This window comes from Lepus europaeus, chromosome 4 (assembly GCF_033115175.1).
Source record: "Lepus europaeus isolate LE1 chromosome 4, mLepTim1.pri, whole genome shotgun sequence".
Classification (NCBI taxonomy): domain Eukaryota; kingdom Metazoa; phylum Chordata; class Mammalia; order Lagomorpha; family Leporidae; genus Lepus; species Lepus europaeus.
The window spans coordinates 22,192,477-22,212,106 of NC_084830.1; the positions used below are offsets into that span (position 1 = coordinate 22,192,477).

The 19,630-nt window shown below is 35.2% G+C and overlaps 1 protein-coding gene across 1 annotated transcript in view; it reads right to left on the reverse strand.

Moving 5' to 3' along the window:
• The window catches only part of MTBP (MDM2 binding protein), a 92,037-nt gene that overhangs the window by 10,998 nt on the left and 61,409 nt on the right, over positions 1–19,630 (reverse strand). The window contains exons 14-17 of the mRNA XM_062188049.1: positions 18,922–19,083; positions 13,950–14,067; positions 8,913–9,068; positions 5,495–5,590 (exon numbers count right to left, since the gene is read on the reverse strand). Of these exons, the coding sequence (XP_062044033.1) occupies positions 5,495–5,590; positions 8,913–9,068; positions 13,950–14,067; positions 18,922–19,083 (532 nt within the window). The remainder of the gene's footprint in view (positions 1–5,494; positions 5,591–8,912; positions 9,069–13,949; positions 14,068–18,921; positions 19,084–19,630) is intronic.

The window sequence follows — 19,630 nt, forward strand, 5'->3', positions numbered from 1 at the left end:
TTGGCCTTAGGGAACACTGATTTGCACCTGAGCAGTGAACATATTTCTTCCAAATATTCCTTTATGTCAGAGAAGAGGAAGCTGTTTGGAAGTTCTCAAGGCCCACAACAATACAGGAATAGAGAACTTTCTTTGCAGTTTCATATTTACATTAAAATTCCTTTTGAAGCTTGTTTCTACTCCATAAGTTATGCTGAACACACAAATAAATGCCCTCATATCATATTCATGTGCCCAAATTGGGAAAAACATGTTTCTAGATTCATAGACTCCTACAAATGTCCTCTATAAATGAGCATACATTTATTGTTAAAAAGCAAACAACTGAGTCACAGTAGATCTGTGTAAGTGTTCATTTGTTTCTGGAGGTAGATAGCTAGTAGAAAGCAGGACTACTCTTATAAAATGAATCATAGCCTTGTAACATGTATATAAGAAAGCCCTATGTATATTTAGGCCCATCAGGAAACAGTGCTCAATTAATTTTTAATAAATAATTCAAAGAACATATCAAATTCTATAAATTCATGTGTCATTAAAATTTTCTGCAGTAAATGGAAAACAAATTGTAGGGAAGATGAGACAGATTAAACAAATATTTTAATAATTAACACATGGTGATGTGCTGAACACCTGAGCCAGCAATCAAAACAGAATTATTATAACTTATTTAAATTAGAGCTTCAATGAGTTTAAGGGCTGCAGGGGCAAAAGCATGGGCGCCCGGTGGGAATTCTGGCCATGCAGTAAAGACAATGTTACTTCTAGTATCTTTCCTCAGCTGTGATCACTATTTTTTATCATAGTAATAACATTATTTACTGCTTTTAACTATCAGATTCAAGTTACGTGCAAAAGAGCTAAAATGCATATATCAGAAAACCCCAAAATTCTTACCAAAATCGGGGAGGCACTGTTGTATAGTTGACAAAAGTTTAAACTTTTTTTTTTAAACACTTGAGAAAATAGTAGAAAGCTCAAAAATTGAGAAGGGAAACCAAGTCCGTATTGTTCATACTAGAGCATTCACAATATTTCCTAACACTGACAAAATTATATCCTGTAGAATAAAAGAGTCAACCATCAGGGAAACTAAAACCAAATAATAAAAGAGCTGTTTCTGAAAACAGAGATAATGTTTAAAGTCTGGTTATTTAATAAAATCCAAAAGGAGGAAACAAAAATATCTTATTAATCACATTTTTTTTTTTGACGGGCAGAGTTACAGTGAGAGAGGGACAGAGAGAAAGATCTTCCTTTTCCATTGCTTCATTCCCCAATGGCCACCATGCGCCGGCTGGTGTGCTGCGCCCACCCAAAGCCAGGAGCCAGGTGCTTCCTCCTGGTCTCCCATACGGGTGCAGGGCCCAACACTTGGGCCATCCTCCACTGCCTTCCTGGGCCACAGCAGAGAGCTGGACTGGAAAAGGAGCAACCGGGACAGAATCCAGCCCCCCAACTGGGACTAGAACCCAAGGTGCCGGCACCGCAGGCGGAGGATTAGCCTAGTGAGCAGCAGCACCAGCCAATCACATTTTCATATAGAAGCTTCCACTTAAACTTCATTAAGGTAAATTTAAACAAAAACAAATTTTATAATCAATGCACAAAATGGCATATAGCTAAAGATATAAATCATTTAAATAAAAAGGTTTACCTAATTTTATGACTAAGTGGGAAATATCCCTAACATTTTGATGCTAGAACAATAATCTTCTCAAACAAAAATCTTCTCAAGCCTTTTTGTTATATATCAAATAAAAAGGTGGAACAAGTGGCATTTCTCATCTTCTCACAGAAGTTGTCTCTGCATTGCCTATCTGTTCACTTAAATAGCTTAAAACTCTTATCTGAAACACTGGATTCACATTAGCACTTCATACAGGATTTTCAGAAATGATTCGTTATTGGATGCTATACTACCTATTGTTCACATCAAAGTCCTCAAATTCTTACTTCAACTGTTTTTTCACACAAATGTGGAAGGTTGTTGCATGTATCGATATTTTGTTCCTTGGTTTTATATAGTAGTAGAATTTGATAAACATATATCACAATTTATCTATTCTCCTATTGATACCTGCCTAGGCTATTTTCAGTTTTGGGCTATTACCAATAAAACTGCCAATAACATTTTGGTATAAGTCTTTATTTTATAGAAATATGCCTTCACTTCTCTTGGGAAACTACCTAGCATTGGAATTGCAGGGACCTGGGGCACAAGTATGTTTACTTTTATAAGGACCTGCCAGATTCTTTTCCAAAGAAGAGGGATCTCTTTATACTCCTACTAACAATGCATGCAAGTTCTGATTGTTCCACATACCTGCCAATATTTACCTCCCTTTTTAATTTCAGTCGTTTTAGAGGCTGCACAGAATCTTTATAGCTGTACTGTAATTTATTTAACTAAGTTAGACATTGTTTCCAGTGTTTCTCATTTGAAATAACATAGTAAAAATATCTTTGCAGAATAACATCAGTAATTTTTTCATTAAGCTGAATTAACCAATCAGATATTGCAAATTTTACATAGCCTTTGGGAAATTACAGCCCTCTAAAAATTTATACTCTTATGAGGTGAGTTGCTCATGTTCCCTCACCACCACCGGGTTTTATATTTAAGATTGATTGGCAATTTTATGAGTGCAAAAGTGATCTTACTGTTGCTTTTGATTGAGTCTCTCTCTCTGTCCCACCCCCTTCTTTTCATTAAAAGGCAGAGTTACAGAGAGAGAGAGAGAGAGACCTTCCATCTGCTGGTTCATTCCCCAAATGGCCACAATGGCCAGAGCTGGGCAGATCCCTACTGAGGAGCCAGAAGCTGCATCTGCGTCTCCCATGTGGGTCCGTGGGTCCAAGGGTCCAAGTACTTGGGTCATCCTCTGCAGCTTTCCCAAGCACATTAGCAAGGAGCTAGATGGGAAGTGGAGCAGCCAGGACTCAAACAGGCACCCACATGGGATGCTGCCAGCTTCACAGGTGGCAGCTTTACCCCTGGTAAAGTGGCCACAATACTGGCCAAACCGACATTTTTTTTTTGTTCACTCGTAAAGAAAAGCAAATTTTCATATGTATGCATCATCTGTGTTTCTTAATAAACAAATGGTTCAAGATTTTGCCACCTCTTCTACAGGGGTATTATCATATTTCTTACAGATTTGTTAAGTATTCTCTAATTATAAAGGAAGTATGCCTTCTCATTTATGTTAAAAATAATTTCCCCAAAGAAATGCTGAACTATTAATCTTGTTTTTGTTGGCTACTGAATATTTTTAAATAAGACAATTCTATTATCCTTTCCTTTTTTGGTTTCATCTTTTGGTAGAATGAATAAAAAAGCCTTTGCTACCCTTAGAACAAATTTCGTCCTATGCTATATCCTTTAATTAATTAATTTATTTGAAAGGGAGCATGATAACTGAAATTATGATAGTATCAAAAAAATGCTTTCTGGTTGTATGATAAAACATATCCTTTAGGGGAAAGGTTTCTTACTAGATAAATTATAAAATTATTTAATAAGTTCAAAATTGAAAAGAATTATACTGAGTATTCAATTATTTCAGGAGAACTAAAGCCTTTACAACATGAAATCTTCCCAAAGAAATTAGGCATGTTTCCCATAAAAAAATCAGCATTGCTTTTATGTGTCTTGTTTTTACAACTTATTCTACATTTCTTGCTAAGATTATTTCTAATATTTGTAGTTTTATTTGCTATTTTGCACGGATCTTTTTCATTGTGTTTCACAGTGGAAATGGCTGATTTAGGAAAAAGTTATTGCTTTTCACATGTATTTTATTATCTGCCACTTCACAAATTCTACCACTACCAATAGTTTTCAGGTCTCTTATCTGGCAAAATCTTGTTCTCCTTTTCAATAGCCAAAACTCCTTCAAACTCTTTAGTTTTCCTTATTTTAAGTTATTGGCTAGAACATAAAGAAAACTGGTGGGGGGGTGCTGTGGCATAGTGGGTAAAGATGTACCTTGCAACACTGGTATCCCTATGGGCATTGGTTTGAGTCCTAGTTACTCCACTTCGGATCAAGCTCCTTGCTGTTGGCCTGGGAAAGCAGGCCCAAATGCTTGGGCCCCTGCATCCACATGGGAGACCCAGGAGAAGCTTCTGGCTCCTGATTAGGGATTGGCCCAGCTCCAGGCTTTGAGACCATTTGGGAAGTGAACCAGAGGGTGGAAGACCTCCTCTGCCTCTCCATCTCTGTAACCCTGCTTCACAAATAAATCTTTTAAATAAACACCCCCCCCCCAAAAAAAAAAAAAAAACAACAACTGGTAGCAGCAGGTATTTTTTTTCCTTGCACCTGATTTTAATGAGGAGCTTGATTTTATACTTGAAAATAATGACTAAATATTTTCTCTAGTGATGAGTTTTCCATAAATATTCTTTAAATGAACTAAATCCTATTTAAACAAAACAAGGAACTTACACATTCCTAGAATGACTTGCTGCTTGCTCTTCCATTGTTTCTTCAATTGCATCACCATTTATCCAACACATCCAAACTCTATCCTACAGAAATGCTCATCTCCTTTCTCATCTCCCTTATCTAAGCAGACTCTTTTTGGGTTTCGTGGATAGCACTTAGTCACCTTCCTATTTTCATTGTATTGATGGTATCTTAGTCCCTTAACATCTTGCCAGAAATATTTTAATTCAATTTATCAAAAACATTTCTTTCAATAGCACAAATCCACAAAAGACACATTTCTTTCAATACCACATAATCTCAAACATTGAAACAAAAGGTTTATGACCAACTCAGAAATAAAGTCAATCCCTTTGCTATGTCAACAATGACTTTCATAAAGTGATTTAGTCCATCACAGTATAAACTTATTACAAAATAAGGAGTATTCAAAAATAGCTGTGCTATTTCTTCCTTCTTGAATCTGTACCTCTGTGAAAAATCAGGCCATTCCCTATTCTTGTTTATAGAAGATAAACAAAAATATTTTGTGAAATGAGTCACTGAGATCTTGAAAATTTATCATAAAATATATATTTTTCCACTTCCATTTCTTGTCCTTATGAAAATGGTAGATGTGCAACTGACCTCAGAAACTGTAGAATTCCTTAAAATTGTATTCAAAATGGCCAACCGAAATAATATCAAAATGTACCTATAATTAACACTTTAGAAACTGGGACACATTTCATCTAAAAATTTCTAAGCAATTACAATGACCAGAGAACATTAATGTGACCTATGGTATAAGAACACATTTATAATGAAGGACAAAAATAATTTTGATTAAAAAAAATAGCAATAATGGATTATTTAAATGATGAAAAACTGATGAATCAAATTTTTCAATAGTGGACAAATTTTTGTGTATGCACTGCTTTGCTTTTTGAAGTTTTTGACATACTTCCCTTTGACTCTCAATTTCTATCATCAGTCTTACACTCACATGAGAGAAGTTATACCAACTGCACACAGAAGTATAAAGTGTAAATAAAAACTTACTCAATTCCATGATAATGACATACTGAAGCTTTTTCAAAAGGTAAGATCCGAAGAGTCCGAGGACTAAGCTCTGGTGTCAAAACAAAAGTCTTCTCCCTGAAATTAAAAAAAAAAAAAGCTTACCTAATGGCAAATGGTTAAAGTTTCTAGATAAATGCATCTGACTTCCACCACTACAACTGAATTTTATATGGGATAAAGGTTAAGGTAACCCCGAAAGCCTAAGCAGGAGATGAGGCAAAGTTAGGCTGTGGGTTCTGTCATTTACACTGTACCTCAGTTTTAGGAAATTAGGATTTTATTTATCAAGCAGAACTATTCTTGGAAATGGATACATCAAGAATGGAAAATGATGTGTAATGGAAACTCAAGAATTTTATTATTCCTAAAACTTGTTTTTCTTTTTCTTAGTGGAGTGTACTACCACATTTAGATAAATCCTTTTTGGCAAAGGAATAAGGTCAACTTGAATCTTTGGTAACAAAACAAGTATTTACTTCCTATTCTAACACATGGAGGGGCCAGATCTTTCTTTGCCTGAAAATGTAGTCATCTTGACTGCACTTTGAGAGTCAGCAAGTTTTTACATATCAAAGGGCAGACAGCTGAATCCAGTTATCCTTCTCACTTAGATTTTTAATCAGAAGGTATGTTAGAAGGTATGTCACTACTATGCTCAACACCTTCCACACCCAGACCTAGGGGTATGCCAACATCTGGAAAAGATAAAACTCTCTGGGTTCTGATAGCTGCCTTCCTTCTCTGCCTGAACTGGGAATCATTGTTCTGATTCAATGGGCCCTGAATGGACCATGGTCCTGAAACTCAGAACTTGTTAGATGGCAATGAGGAAGAATTTTGTGAGCATTACATAGTGGGCAGAAGAAATATCCAGGTAAGTTCTGAACAATTAGCTGGGATACATGGAAAGGTAAGTAAATAGTAGAGTACCAAGAATAAATTTGCCATCATATTTTTCTCCTGTGGCGTTAGTAATGAAAACTGCCTTCTGCCAATGAAAATTACTTAGGGTACTACAAGCCTCTGAAATTTTTACAGTAAAATGTAAAACATCTGTCAATTAGTGAATTCTTTAAAACAGACTTTTTTTTTTGGATAAAGTGTTTTTTTTTTAAATTTTATTTAAGTTATACAAGTTTCACATATTTCATACACACAGATTTAGGAACAAAGTGGCACTTCCCCCCAAACCTTCTTTCAGATTTCCAATCTTAATGTTTACAACGATACATTTTCAGTATACTTAATGATCATATAGTTAACCCTGCTCTAAGTAAAAGAGTTCAACAAATATTATGAAGAGGAAAAACAAAACAAGAACTGTTCCTCAGTGGAAGAGACAAGGGCTACAAACAATCGTCAATTCTCAATATGTCTATTTCACTCCAATACATTAAATTTTAGGTACTCTGTTACCTTGCATCAGGGAAAACAAGAGTTTATATTTTAATTCATCCATTCAAGACATTTCATGAAAAGTAAAAACAGTACTACAATCACTCCAATATTTTATGGCTCTAACAATGAATAATAATTTTATAATATACAACTCTAAATATTTTACTACTTTCCTTTACCATGCTGTCTTCTATTTCTCATTTCAATCTCTCTTAGTTACTTTGCCTTGTTTCGGTTTAATTTCCCTCATAAGTGGTTCTTTCTTAAAAAAAAAAAAAAAAAAAAAAATCAAGGCCAGCACTGTGGCTCAGCAAGCCTCAGCCTGCAGAGCCAGCATCCCATATGGGTACTGGTTCTAGTCCTGGCTGCTCCACTTCTATTTCAGCCCTCTGCTAATATACCTGGGAAGGCAGCAGAGATGGCCCAAGTCCTTGGACACCTGCACCCAACATGGGAGACCCAGATGAAGCTCCCAGCCCAGACCCAGTCATTGCGGCCATTTTGGCAGTGAACCAGTAGATGGAAGACAGATTCTCTCTCTGTCTCTCTAACTCTTCCTCTCAAGTAAAAATAAATAAATAAAAGAAACATTTCAATAAATGTGCATTTTGTCAACATATATTACTTCCTTGGTATGCACACAGGAGTCATGCTTGCATTTTTTAATTGGACATAGCATTTTGTGGTTCCTTTTATAAGAACCTGTAGGTTCCTGTTTAACTGCCAGGAAAGCTCATCCTTCAACATTAACCTTAACAGAAGACACATTTGATAATGATGCAGTTCTGCACTAACATGAAAGAACCACATCAGATTTTCCTAAATAAATCACTTGGAAACTCCATTAAAAAGTAACCATATTTCCCCTACACTGCACCTTGAAAGACACTCTAGTCAAAAAGACTACAATCCACATAGATAAATAATTCAGTTTCACAGACTCATCTGACTCTGCCAGTTCCTACTTAATGATTTGAAAGGACTGCGATCCAACAGCTTAAATAGACGAAAATCTGTATGCTTCTTCACTTTTTTGATTTCCACAAAAAGGATTATTAATCCTCCAAAGCTATAAGAAAAGGCAAATTACTCCAAAATTATATAATTTTGATGTTATTATGATCATTAAGTCATTAAGTCCCAGAGTTATTAGGACACTTGTATTTCCAAAGTGGCTCTCTTCCTCTTTTTCTAGCAAACATGCACACAAACACAATAATACTCTAAAAATATTTTTGAGATTTAACTATTGTCAAATAAATCCTTTCCGAATTTCATCTTTAAAATCAATATTTATCACAGTGTAATTCAAAACAAGTTTTGTAAAAGTGATTTAAGTGCTCTACAATTTAAAGTCCTTTGGAAGGTTTTCAAAATAATGGAAAAGCAATTAAAAAAGAAACTGGGGTAATGAGCAAATAATTCAATTCTCATAAGTATTTGGAATCACAATTTTATCAGTAATTTAGTCAGCTTCAGCAGTATCCAGCATTTATTAACTAGTAACTCAGTGGAACTTAGGAAGTTGTCTAAAAAGTCAAATTAGTTGTAAATTATTCATGAAGACACTGAGCTCTTACTTGGTAGTAGTTTAGTTTCAAATGCATTTTTATTGCATCATCTCATTCTTTTCAGTTGAAAGGCCCATGCTTTTTGCTACAATTAGGCATGACTGACAATGATCACGCCAAGTTTTCACAAAAGCAAAACTGGAAAGTAACACAGAAAAGATTGTTTTAAAAATTTACAAGTCAAATTCCAACGTTTTTCTTTAAAAGATATTGTCCTTTGTATACCAAGTAGAAGCTAAGGTATTCCCTTATAGTCAATATCACAAAACAACTATAGGTAAGGAGTAAGGCCAGTTGTAACACACTAAGATCAAACGAATGATTTTTGCCTCAGTAGCATACAACATCAATTAACTAAGGAGTGACAATGTTATTTAAAAATGACTTGTAAAAAATTAACTGGAAATTATTTTAAGTTTCTAACTTACCCTTTTTGAATCTGTAAAGGTTGAAGATCTCCCACTGGCAAACCATCAGAAGTAAAGTGTTTCAGCAATTCTTTAGCATCCAACAATGTGCTTGAATCTCGTGGACCCTCTTTGTGACCTAGCAACTGTTCAGCCGAACGGGGCAATGAACTAGTTCTGGAAGATGTTATGCAGATTTATTAAAAGTGCATTCGAATTCACCATCATCAGGAAACGGTGATATGAGTAAACACCAAAAAAAGCACCAAGATAATTGAATAATTATACATTCAGGAAAGAAAAGAAAGTAAGATCTTTACAAATCATTTAATTTCAAACTTTTTAATTTGTAGGTCATGATGAAACTTGTCATTACCATTTTAATAATTCTACTTAAATAATAAGATAAATATACTATTTATAAATGATGACATATTATGCATTCTGAATTCTTGTATGTTCCAAAACCCCATGATAAAGAAAATTTTAAGGGCAGAAACCCAATGTCCCAATTTTCTGTGAACTTGAAAGATTAAGTACAACCAGGAAATGAGGCAGTAACTGGAATTCTCTCCAAGATCTGTTTCAGCCATGTTTGTGACTTTCTGAATATGCACTGAATCATTATGATACCTGAAATATATGCAGGACTTTATATTTTTCAAACTGCTTTACATACAGTGTATCCTTGATCTTCACAAATTTGCTTAAAAAAGATGGAACAGATCATTTCAAAATGAAGTAAACCCATAAATAAGTACTTTGTAAAGTGAAATCAGTACATCAAACCTAAATACAATCATTATTTCTATTTCTTATATACAGATACTTAGATCCTGGGTGACCCAGCTATTTAAGTGAGAGGCAAGATTAGACTGACTTCAAATTAGGTGCTATTTTTACTTAATGTATAAACCAGAAAAGTTCACAGAAAGTTATAAAAATTGGAGAGAGAAAAATACAAATAGTTTCGCTTTAGGGAACAGTAACAGTTTTATTAAATTACAGGTCCCCAAAGTTCTGCCACAATAGCACAAATGAAAAGTTTTCAATGCCTATACAGAAAAATAATTTCCTAACTTTATATAAATTCAACTATTTCATGATCACTTTATTATTCAAGTTAGGCATTTTTACTAATAACTACATGATTAAAATGTGGGCCACACAGTTTTAAATATATATTTCTATATACTGAGGATCGTAACATAGTAACTGTCCCTTTCCCCTACTGATTTATTTTTAAATAAAAAATATAAATCCAATATAAAGAGTTAAACAATACTCAACTATTTTCTTTGGCCTTAATATTCCAGGAGGGCAGGAATTACATTATGAGTTTAATTTAATTTCTATATTGTTAGTCTCTAATAATGACTCACAAAGATTTCTTAATGAATATCACTCTCAATCACTTTGGAGGCTAGATGCAATGGGGAAATGTACAATTTGCATTTATATAGAATCCTGAATACAAGGATATCAAAGCAATTTAAAAGTCCTGCTTATGATAAATTATACTCCCATGATATGTCATAGATTAAAAAAAACACTGATAATATTTTGCTCAGTGTTTTCAAGCTTACTAAGTGTTTTTCATATATTCTAATTTTTATAACTTCAGACTAGAACCAGAATTGTTATCCCCGTCTTAAAGATGATACAATAAACGCACACTACAGGTAACTGAGTATGCCTAAATCCAAATTCTTATGACTTATGAACTCTATAATGACCTTTTATTCTCTAGTAAAATTTGTTTTAACACAATAAATTATGAAAATATGAAACCTAACTTTTACCTCAATAATTTGGAAGTATTTCCTCATCTTTTGAAGTGCTCACAAGTATATACTGAACATTCACTTTACAAACATCATTAAGAAGTAACAAAGAGAGTCCGCTATAAGGCCGGCGCGGTGGCTTAACAGGCGGCGCCGGCACACCGGGTTCTAGTCCCGGTTGGGGTGCTGGATTCTATCCCGGTTGCCCCTCTTTCAGGCCAGCTCTCTGCTATGGCCCGGGAAGGCAGTGGAGGATGGCCCAAGACCTTGGGCCCTGCACACGCATGGGAGACCAGGAGAAGCACCTGGCTCCTGGCTTCAGATCAGCACGATGAGCCGGCCGCAGCGGCCATTGGAGGGTGAACCAACGGCAAAAAGGAAGACCTTTCTCTCTGTCTCTCTCTCACTATCCACTCTGCCTGTCAAAAAAAAAAAAGAGTCCGCTATAATTTACAGACCCATAATCACTGTTCAGAATATAGCATATGGGAATGACTTAGGAGCAAGAAGGTGAGAGGAGATAATACATCAACAGAGAGCAAGGTGAAAAGATAGAAGAAAACATGTTTTATGAAGGAAGTGATAAATAATACAGTCCCTGGGGTTCAAAGCAGGAAGATCACATGGTGTTGCAGTATTGGTAAAAAAGGCTTAAGAGAAAGGTGATATTTGACCTGAATCTTGAATTACAAACAAGCTTCTAGTTTAAGCAGGTATATTGCACAAAAACATTAAGCTCTCCACTCAAATTGACATCACCACGTTGAAGTACCAAAAATTAGGTTCATAATGAGAGTTGAGAAAAGGAGGAAAAAACAGTGAGCCAAGAGTTAAATGGATTTCAAAAAGGGATAAACATTAGCAAGTACCTCAAGAAGGACTAGGAAGAAAGGTATCAAAACAAGGTAGAATCTGTCTTCCTCCCTTACTACAAAGTAAAGGTGAGACTAAGTTTGGGGTTAGAGAGTGGCAAAGGGCACAAATCAAGGCAATAAATTTTAAGAATCTTAAAGATTTGCTTAACAGACAGGTGTTAAGCAATATCACCTTCCCACAGTCCACCATACTCGCTCTCCTCTACCTCCAAGTTAGAACCAAAGAAACTGCTCTCCAAGGATACAGAACAATGTCCTAATGTCAGCAGTCATGGCCAGGAAAAAAGCTCCCCTAATGTAGTGCTGGGTGAAGGGTCAAGGCAGCCTGATTGCAGATACCTAATGTATGTCCTGAAATGCTCTAAAGTGAAGACTGCCAAGTACACATTGCCTTTCCTCTCCCTCTTCCAACATTAATACAGCTGGAATCAGGCAGGGAACAGGGCTACACATGTGGAGAGAAAGGACATATCCACTGCTGATATAAAATCAAGTAGAAGAACAGGAAAAAAAAAAAAAAGTACGAGGAATTTAAAAAACGGCTAAGCCAAAAATTTTAACAAAAAAAAAAAAAAAAAAAGGGAAGCAAAAGTAAAAGAAATATTCCAGAACATAGAGCAGAAAAGATGAAGAAAGAGATTTATTAACAGAAAAATCAACAAAAACAAAATGAACAACAACAAATGAAAAAAACCGAACAACAACAAAGCAGCATATTCAACATTAGTTAAACAGGTATTTTAGAGATAGAAGAAAAAGGGAAAATGGAGGGAAAAAATTATTGAAGAAATAATAGGACATTTCTTAGAACAACAAAAAAGTCCTGAAACTAAAGCATCCCAAAGCATGGTCGCATGCAATTTCAATACATGAAGGAAAACAGAAAATTCTAAAAGTCTTAGAAACAACAGAATAACTACTAAAGAATAAAAATAAATCTGGCATTAGATTTCATAAGATGTGAACTGAAAAATATATGGAAATCATATTTTCCTTTCCCCTTCCCCTTCACTCCCCTCCCCTTCCCTCTGCTTTCTCCTCACCAAGTGACTTCCTCTACTGTCATGCAGTCATAATGACTGCAATTGAATTCAGCTCTCTCCTCTATTTCACTTGGTATTTCCCCTTGGGCAATTCACAGATCAAACTTAGTATTCTTAGAGTAGAATTCTTGAATTTTTCTTTCCATAGCTGGACTAACCCCAACTTTCCACCAGTATTCCATATTTTAAGTGAGACCACCACTCATGATGTTGTTAAAGTTAGAGATCTAAATTACCTTCAATGTCTCCCTCTCCCTGTCCTCCATATCCAGTCTCTCACAGGAAGTTTTTTCCTAATTACTACCAAAATACCTTCCAAAATTTTCCCTACCACTACTCTAGTTTGGAAGACAATTGTTTCCCTCTCAGGTAGCCTACAGAAAACAGATCTCTCTACTCCTAACCTCTCCCTCCTGCAGTCTACTTGCCACAAAAGAATAAAATTTTTTGCAAAACCAAGATCCCATCAGTTTTGGTGTAAAAAACCCTTCAAAAGTTTACCAGTGTCCTTTGAATAAAACTCAATGTCTGTATGATGACCTAGTCAGTCCCATATGACTAAATGGGCTTTACCAATTCATTCATTAGGTTTTAGCTCAACTATAAGAGTTCACCCTGACCATTGACCTCATCTTGGTTACCACTTCCATTCTTTTAATTACCTCTCTTGTTACATGATAAGATCTAAGAGAAAAGGGGCAATATATAGCTTGTTCTTCCTCATATGCCCAGTGCTGAAACACAGTTGGTGCTCAATAAATATCTGTTGGCATGCATATGTGAAAAAAATCATAGCAAGTCCTAAAATGATATCAACAGAAGAGCTAAAAATAGAAATGTGACTTATAATATTTGGGAGGAAGTCAATATAAGAGGCCTAAATTTCTATTTTAACTAATCATTCAATAATTATGTACTGAGTTCCTATTATGTACTAAATCAAAACCAAAAATAAATCCTGCCCCCTAGAATTAGTAAATAGGAACTATATGAACATTTGTAAATATAAAATAGGGACAGTTCAAAGTAACTCAATATTGGGGAGTTCTTCTATTTCATTTCACATGCTCCTGTATTAAGTTTGGCTTACACATTTATATATTTGTGTGTGTTGATGGAAGCTACATCCAGAAATATTCACTGTTATTATGTTCATATGGAAAGTACAACAGGAAGCAGAGGAGGGCAAATAGTTCCCTTTCAATTGATATACTATTCTACTAACTACTTACAGAGAGCACGTATTTCTTTTCAATAAAACAATAGACTACTTGTATGTCATAAAAATAGGATTGAAAAAGAGTTCATTTAAAAATACTAAGCAACAGCATCCTTTACTACAGACTCAAATATTACCTCATTTTTTGTTTAGCTTTTTCTAAAGTTTCCAAATTTTGAAGAACATGTCTCTCTGGCCATTCCAGAGGATTGGTTTCAATAAGACTTGAAGCATCAGGTTCTACTGGACTGGCATCTAAAAAGAAAGAATCACACATAAGAACTAAAAAAATTCAGCACATTGCTACATGAAAAAAAATACATAGAGACACATATGTGTATAAGCATTACCACAGCATTTATTAAAGACCTCTCTGATGGCCTGATTTCTGTCAAATGCCATAGAAAAGCTTGCTGGAAATGAAAAGAAAATATTTCCTCAGGGTAAATGCTACGAGCTAGAATTCAGAGAGCTGAATGGATACTATGAGGACTCACATGGAATAAAAGCATAAGTTTATTAGTGACATTAGTTCAAAATGAAAAAGAGGCAATTCTAGAGAATATATTAGATATACTATGTGATTTTTATACTAAAAACAGGAATGAGCACAAGTAGATTGAAAAATTGCATATCTTTAGAAAAGATATTGCTTCATTCTCAAAAGTATAATATTAAAATAATAAATAACCTAAAGTGATATTATCAGGTAAAGGTTACTTTAGAAATAATTCTCACTTATCTATTAATAAAACATGCCTTAGCATATACATCTTTAAATTATTAACATTGAGTATTATTTTATTTGATGACAATAAAACATTATCTGTCAGGTGTATAGATTTTCCAGTTAATATACTGCAGTGAAAATCAAGATTGTTCATTACACTGGATTCTCAACAAAAAAAAACCTAAAGGATAGCTGCTATTCTAATTGGAAATTACTAGCATATCCAAGCTGTTTTAATACTAGCAAAACTATTAACAGTACTAATCTTTGGATTCCAAACTATCTGGCTTTTAAAAATGCTTTGAACTATTTCTCAGACAATGTTCTAATAAACTGAAAATCACTGGACATTAGCTATTTGACTATCAATGCTGAAAAATATACTCATTTTATATTTGAGTGTGAGGAATCTTACAAAATAATGATTTGCTAATTTTTTTTTTTTCCTTGAGCAACGGAGAGAAAGAGCAGAGAGGTCCATCTGCTGATTTGCTCTGGAAAAGCTCTTAATAGCTAGCGCTAAGCCAGGCCATAGTCAAGAGCCAGGAACTCAATCCAGAACTCTCACCAGAGTTTAAGGAATTCCACATGAAAGGCAGGGACTCACCCACTTGAGCTATTACCTGCTGTCTCCTAGGTTCTGCATTAGCAGGAAGTTAGAACAGCCATCCTAACTAGTATCTTAACCATTAGTTTAATGCCTACCTCAGTTGTAGAATTTTAAAACAAAATATAAAATACAAAGGAAAGTTGAAGCCAACTGCAGGTTATTTTCCCTTTACTTACTAAACTATGTAACCATGAATATTTTAAATATTTCAATGCTTGTATGGGATTCACCTCACCAAATATAACACTTCCTTATAATTGGTATATGCGGTTCTTCAAAAAGTTCATGGAAGGGGTTCGTGTTTGGCCTAGTGGTTAAAATGCTGTTGAAGATTCCTATATCCCACATCAGAGTACCTGGGTTTGACCCCCAGCTCTAGTTTTTCACCAGTGCAGACCCTGGGAAGCAGCAGCTGATGGCGTAAGAAGCTGAGTCTCTGCCTTTTATGTGGAAGACAGCTTCAGCCTGGGCCAGTCCTGGCCACTGCAAGCATTTGGTGAGCGACCCAATGAATAACAGCTCTGACTGTGTGTCTCTCTACTTCTCTAATAAAAAAAATTAAAATGTCCATGGAAAACATGGAATTAAAAGATAAACTTAGTTTGGTGCAAAAAATTTTGAAACCCATGAATTGTTTTCTCATAAAATCAATTTCCATAAGTATTTTCTATGAACTTTTTCTGACCCCTCATATTTAATAAAGAATTATTAGTGCATATTAGAAGACTATTTCTAAATGTGTTAAGTAATTATATCAATATCATATAAATTATTTAGAAAATTCATTTATGCAGTGTGCTTACTCAACTGTCCCAAATAAAGGAGATCTAGTTATTGTATTGAGTTTATATATCACATTGGACATTGTGAATTCTTTAGCAACTTTGTGCCAAGTACATAAAATAGTTAAATTAAGGCATTTTCTACACATTTGTCAATCGTGACACATGCTAGAGTTTTTACGAAAAATGAGTATATCAAATAATCTCACCAATTTCTAATAACTCATAATGTGCATGGTTGCAAATAATGGATCCGCATGAGAAACCTGACTGATATAACTGTTTCTTTGGTTATATCATTTACACATAGATGTATAATTTAAATTGATGTCACAAAAGACATTACAAATTACAAGTTCATTCTCACTAATAATGTTTAAAGATACATCCTGTCAAATTTCAGTTCAAGGTCTAAAAACCTTCAAGCTTTCGTTTGCTCAATAATTACTTTAGGGATAGCCTATTCCTGTGTGCTAGGCACTATGTGAGGCTCTAGGGACACTGGAGAAAGCCAATAGGCACACTTTCATTGTTGTTGTTCAGAAGACACAACAGTTAGAGAGAAGACAAATATTTAATAAAGAATTGCATCAATAGTATGTAATTTTAAAAGTGGTAACTAACTTGAAGAAAAACTTCAGTAACTAAATACAATAGGAAGCAATTTCATTTTAGTAATGTCTGAGAAAGCCTCCTTGAGAAAGTGAAATTAGGATCTAAAAGCTGGGGAATGTGAAAGTGCACATATAAAGTTCCTGAGATGGGAAGGAAACTGTCATGTCCAAGGAATGGAAAGTCTAGTTGTAAGGAAACAGAAATGTGACAATGGGAGGACTAGAAAGAGCACAAGGCCACGAATCATTAAGGTTCTTACAAGCCATACTGAGAATGATCTGTTCTATGTGCAAGTGGGAATGATGAAAGAGCAAATAAGTGATATAATCTGACTAGCATTTTAAGATAAGCATTCTGCAGCTCAGTGTGGGAATAGCATCCAAGAATGTGACTTTGTACAGGTAACTCTCTGAGACACATTTCCTTATAAATATTATAGCAAGTATTTGAACCCTTCCTACCTTATCTCATATACAAATCCTCTGTTAAGGTTCTCTCTCTCCTTCTGTATGATTGATTTATTTACTTGTGAGAGTGACAGAGAATCAGAATCACTTTCCAAATGGCCAAACTGACCAGGGCTGAGCCAGACCAAAGCCAGGAGCCTGAAATGCCATTTGGGTCTGCTTTGTGGTGGCAGCTGCCCAAACACGTGGGTTATCTACTGCTGCTTTCCCAGGAGCATTAGCAGGGACTTGAACTAGTGACTGACTAGGGTTCTGGCATCACAAGCAGCAGCTCAGACTACTGTACCACAATGCTGGCCCAAGGCAGCTTCTTTCTTGATCTGAATTTGCCTCTTCTTACTTCCATGACTGGGTATGTCATTTCTTCTCTTTAAGAGTCCTACCTTCTATCCATCTACATCTTTTGCATCACTCAAAACCGACATCAAGTCCCTCAGCTCCTAAAAAGCCTTCTGTAACTACTCTGTCTTAGTAATAATAGTCTCATATGCCTCCCCTTTAAATTCAATTTTATTTGTTTAATGTAGGAAATGTATAGCACTCACCTCACACCATGCACCTACCTAAGCAAATGACAGATAACTAATCTAATTTTCACAACAATCTATGCTATTCCTAATCTAAAGATAAAGAAACTAAGGCTCAAAGAGGCCACAAAATGTTTCCAAATTCACACTGCAAATACACTGTAGCATTGGTATTCAACCTTGCTAGTCTTGCTCCTGGGCCCAGGGCCAGAACCATGAAGCCATATTTTCTCATTTATTGAACACACCCTCGACTTTCAAGTAACCTAAAAAAGTCTCCAGCATCCTGCAGATCTTCTGCACTACAATTTAACTTTACGATGGACCATGTGCTAATGACAGTGGCAATTCAGTTGACACCTAATACTAATTTGGCACAACTTTTGTTGTGTTTTACATGTATCAACCCAATCTTCAAGTAACCCCAGTAAGTGGGCCATATTATTAATCCCATGTTAAACATAAGGAAACAGAGGCATACAGAGGTTAAATAAATTGAGCAAAGACATTCAGCCAAGAAGTAACAAAGCTCAGACTCGAACCTCCAGCTCCAAACTCTCTGCACTTAACACAGCACCAAATACTATTTTTATATGAAGCTTTCCAAATAGATCTTAAGCCTGATAAATGCCCAGGACCAAGATTTTTACTTCTTTGTGCACCTTCATGGCGTCAAACACAAAAAAGGCAGTGAATAAATGTTATTGTTAAGTTGAATCTGTGATCATTTTCTCATTAACCTATGCAATACAAATGATCCTCATGTAATAAAAACAAACATCTTGAACATTTCAAATTCTGTCAGGCAGTCGTGAAACACTTTGTTACACCTTGGAAAGCTTCTCTCGATTCAAATTTATCACAATAGAATCCAAGAAAACCTAAAATCAATTAAATACAGGAATGACTTCTTGCTCCCTAAGTGAAGTTTGAGAACTGCTTCTGTCTTAATGAGTGCCAAATGTGAAGCATCGTGTGTCCTAGGTAGTTTGACCGCCACTAAACCTGCTGTGTCGATTTTACTTTCCTTCACTATATGAAAACATAGTTTAATAGAAATCACCAATTCTAACAGCTTAGTAAGACTAATAGGAGGGATTACCTTTAAATGCCTCTTCCTGCACTTAAAAACTAATATACTAACCAGGCTTAGTGAAAGATGCTTCAGAAAGTTTGTACTGTTTAAACGATGAGAAGCACAGCTCATGTATACATGCAAAGTTACATATATCTATTTGTGTGTGTGTGTGTGTGTATCAGCCTTTAATCTCATAAAATACATTTTGGCTGGACTAAATCTTGTAAGTTTTAATAATAATAACCATTACAGATGCCACACCCCAAAGGTCCCTAAAATTAAAAATAATAAAAAACTTACCATTTAACATACTGGAGGTTTTAATTTTGCCTGTCTGTCCTAAAACTGCTTTAGGAATAACAGCATCAAAATGATCTAAAAAGCGTTCCCTCGTGAGCATTAACAGACTTTTGAGTTCATCAACAGAAACTGCTTCGGGCTGCTTTGCCAACTTTCTTCTTTCTGAGAGACAACACAACACAATTAACCAGATGACTATGTTTTTAAAGCATTACTACAGTTTATCTACTTCTCTTTCAAGAAAAACAGTTCCCAAAGCTAAACAAGTAAATTTCTCCAGGACATCAACATTCCTATGTACTCTTGTTTCTGTTTTAATACCATATGTAGATAATGGCAGAATTTCCAGTTATACCAGATAATCACAAAAAGAATAATTTATTAATACCTAAAGTTCATAAATGGCAAAGGCAAGTTTACAAAAGTTTTCAGAAATACATTTGGAATATTAAAAAGATTTCATATTGGCATTTGTGTGGAAATAAAATGTGTTAGACTTTCAGTTAAAAATGGTAATTTGGCCACTTCTATTTCTTCTCTGTTCCTGAACCTGAAACCATAGCAAAAAAATAAAATGGAAGGATAAATAAAGACTTTTCCACAAATTCTGGCAGGCAGAAATGATACTGGAGTGGCCGCTGACTTACAGCAGAAGGAGGATTGCCTGGGGTGCCTGTGAAAGGCAGTACTGAGGAGTCTGACAGGGTGC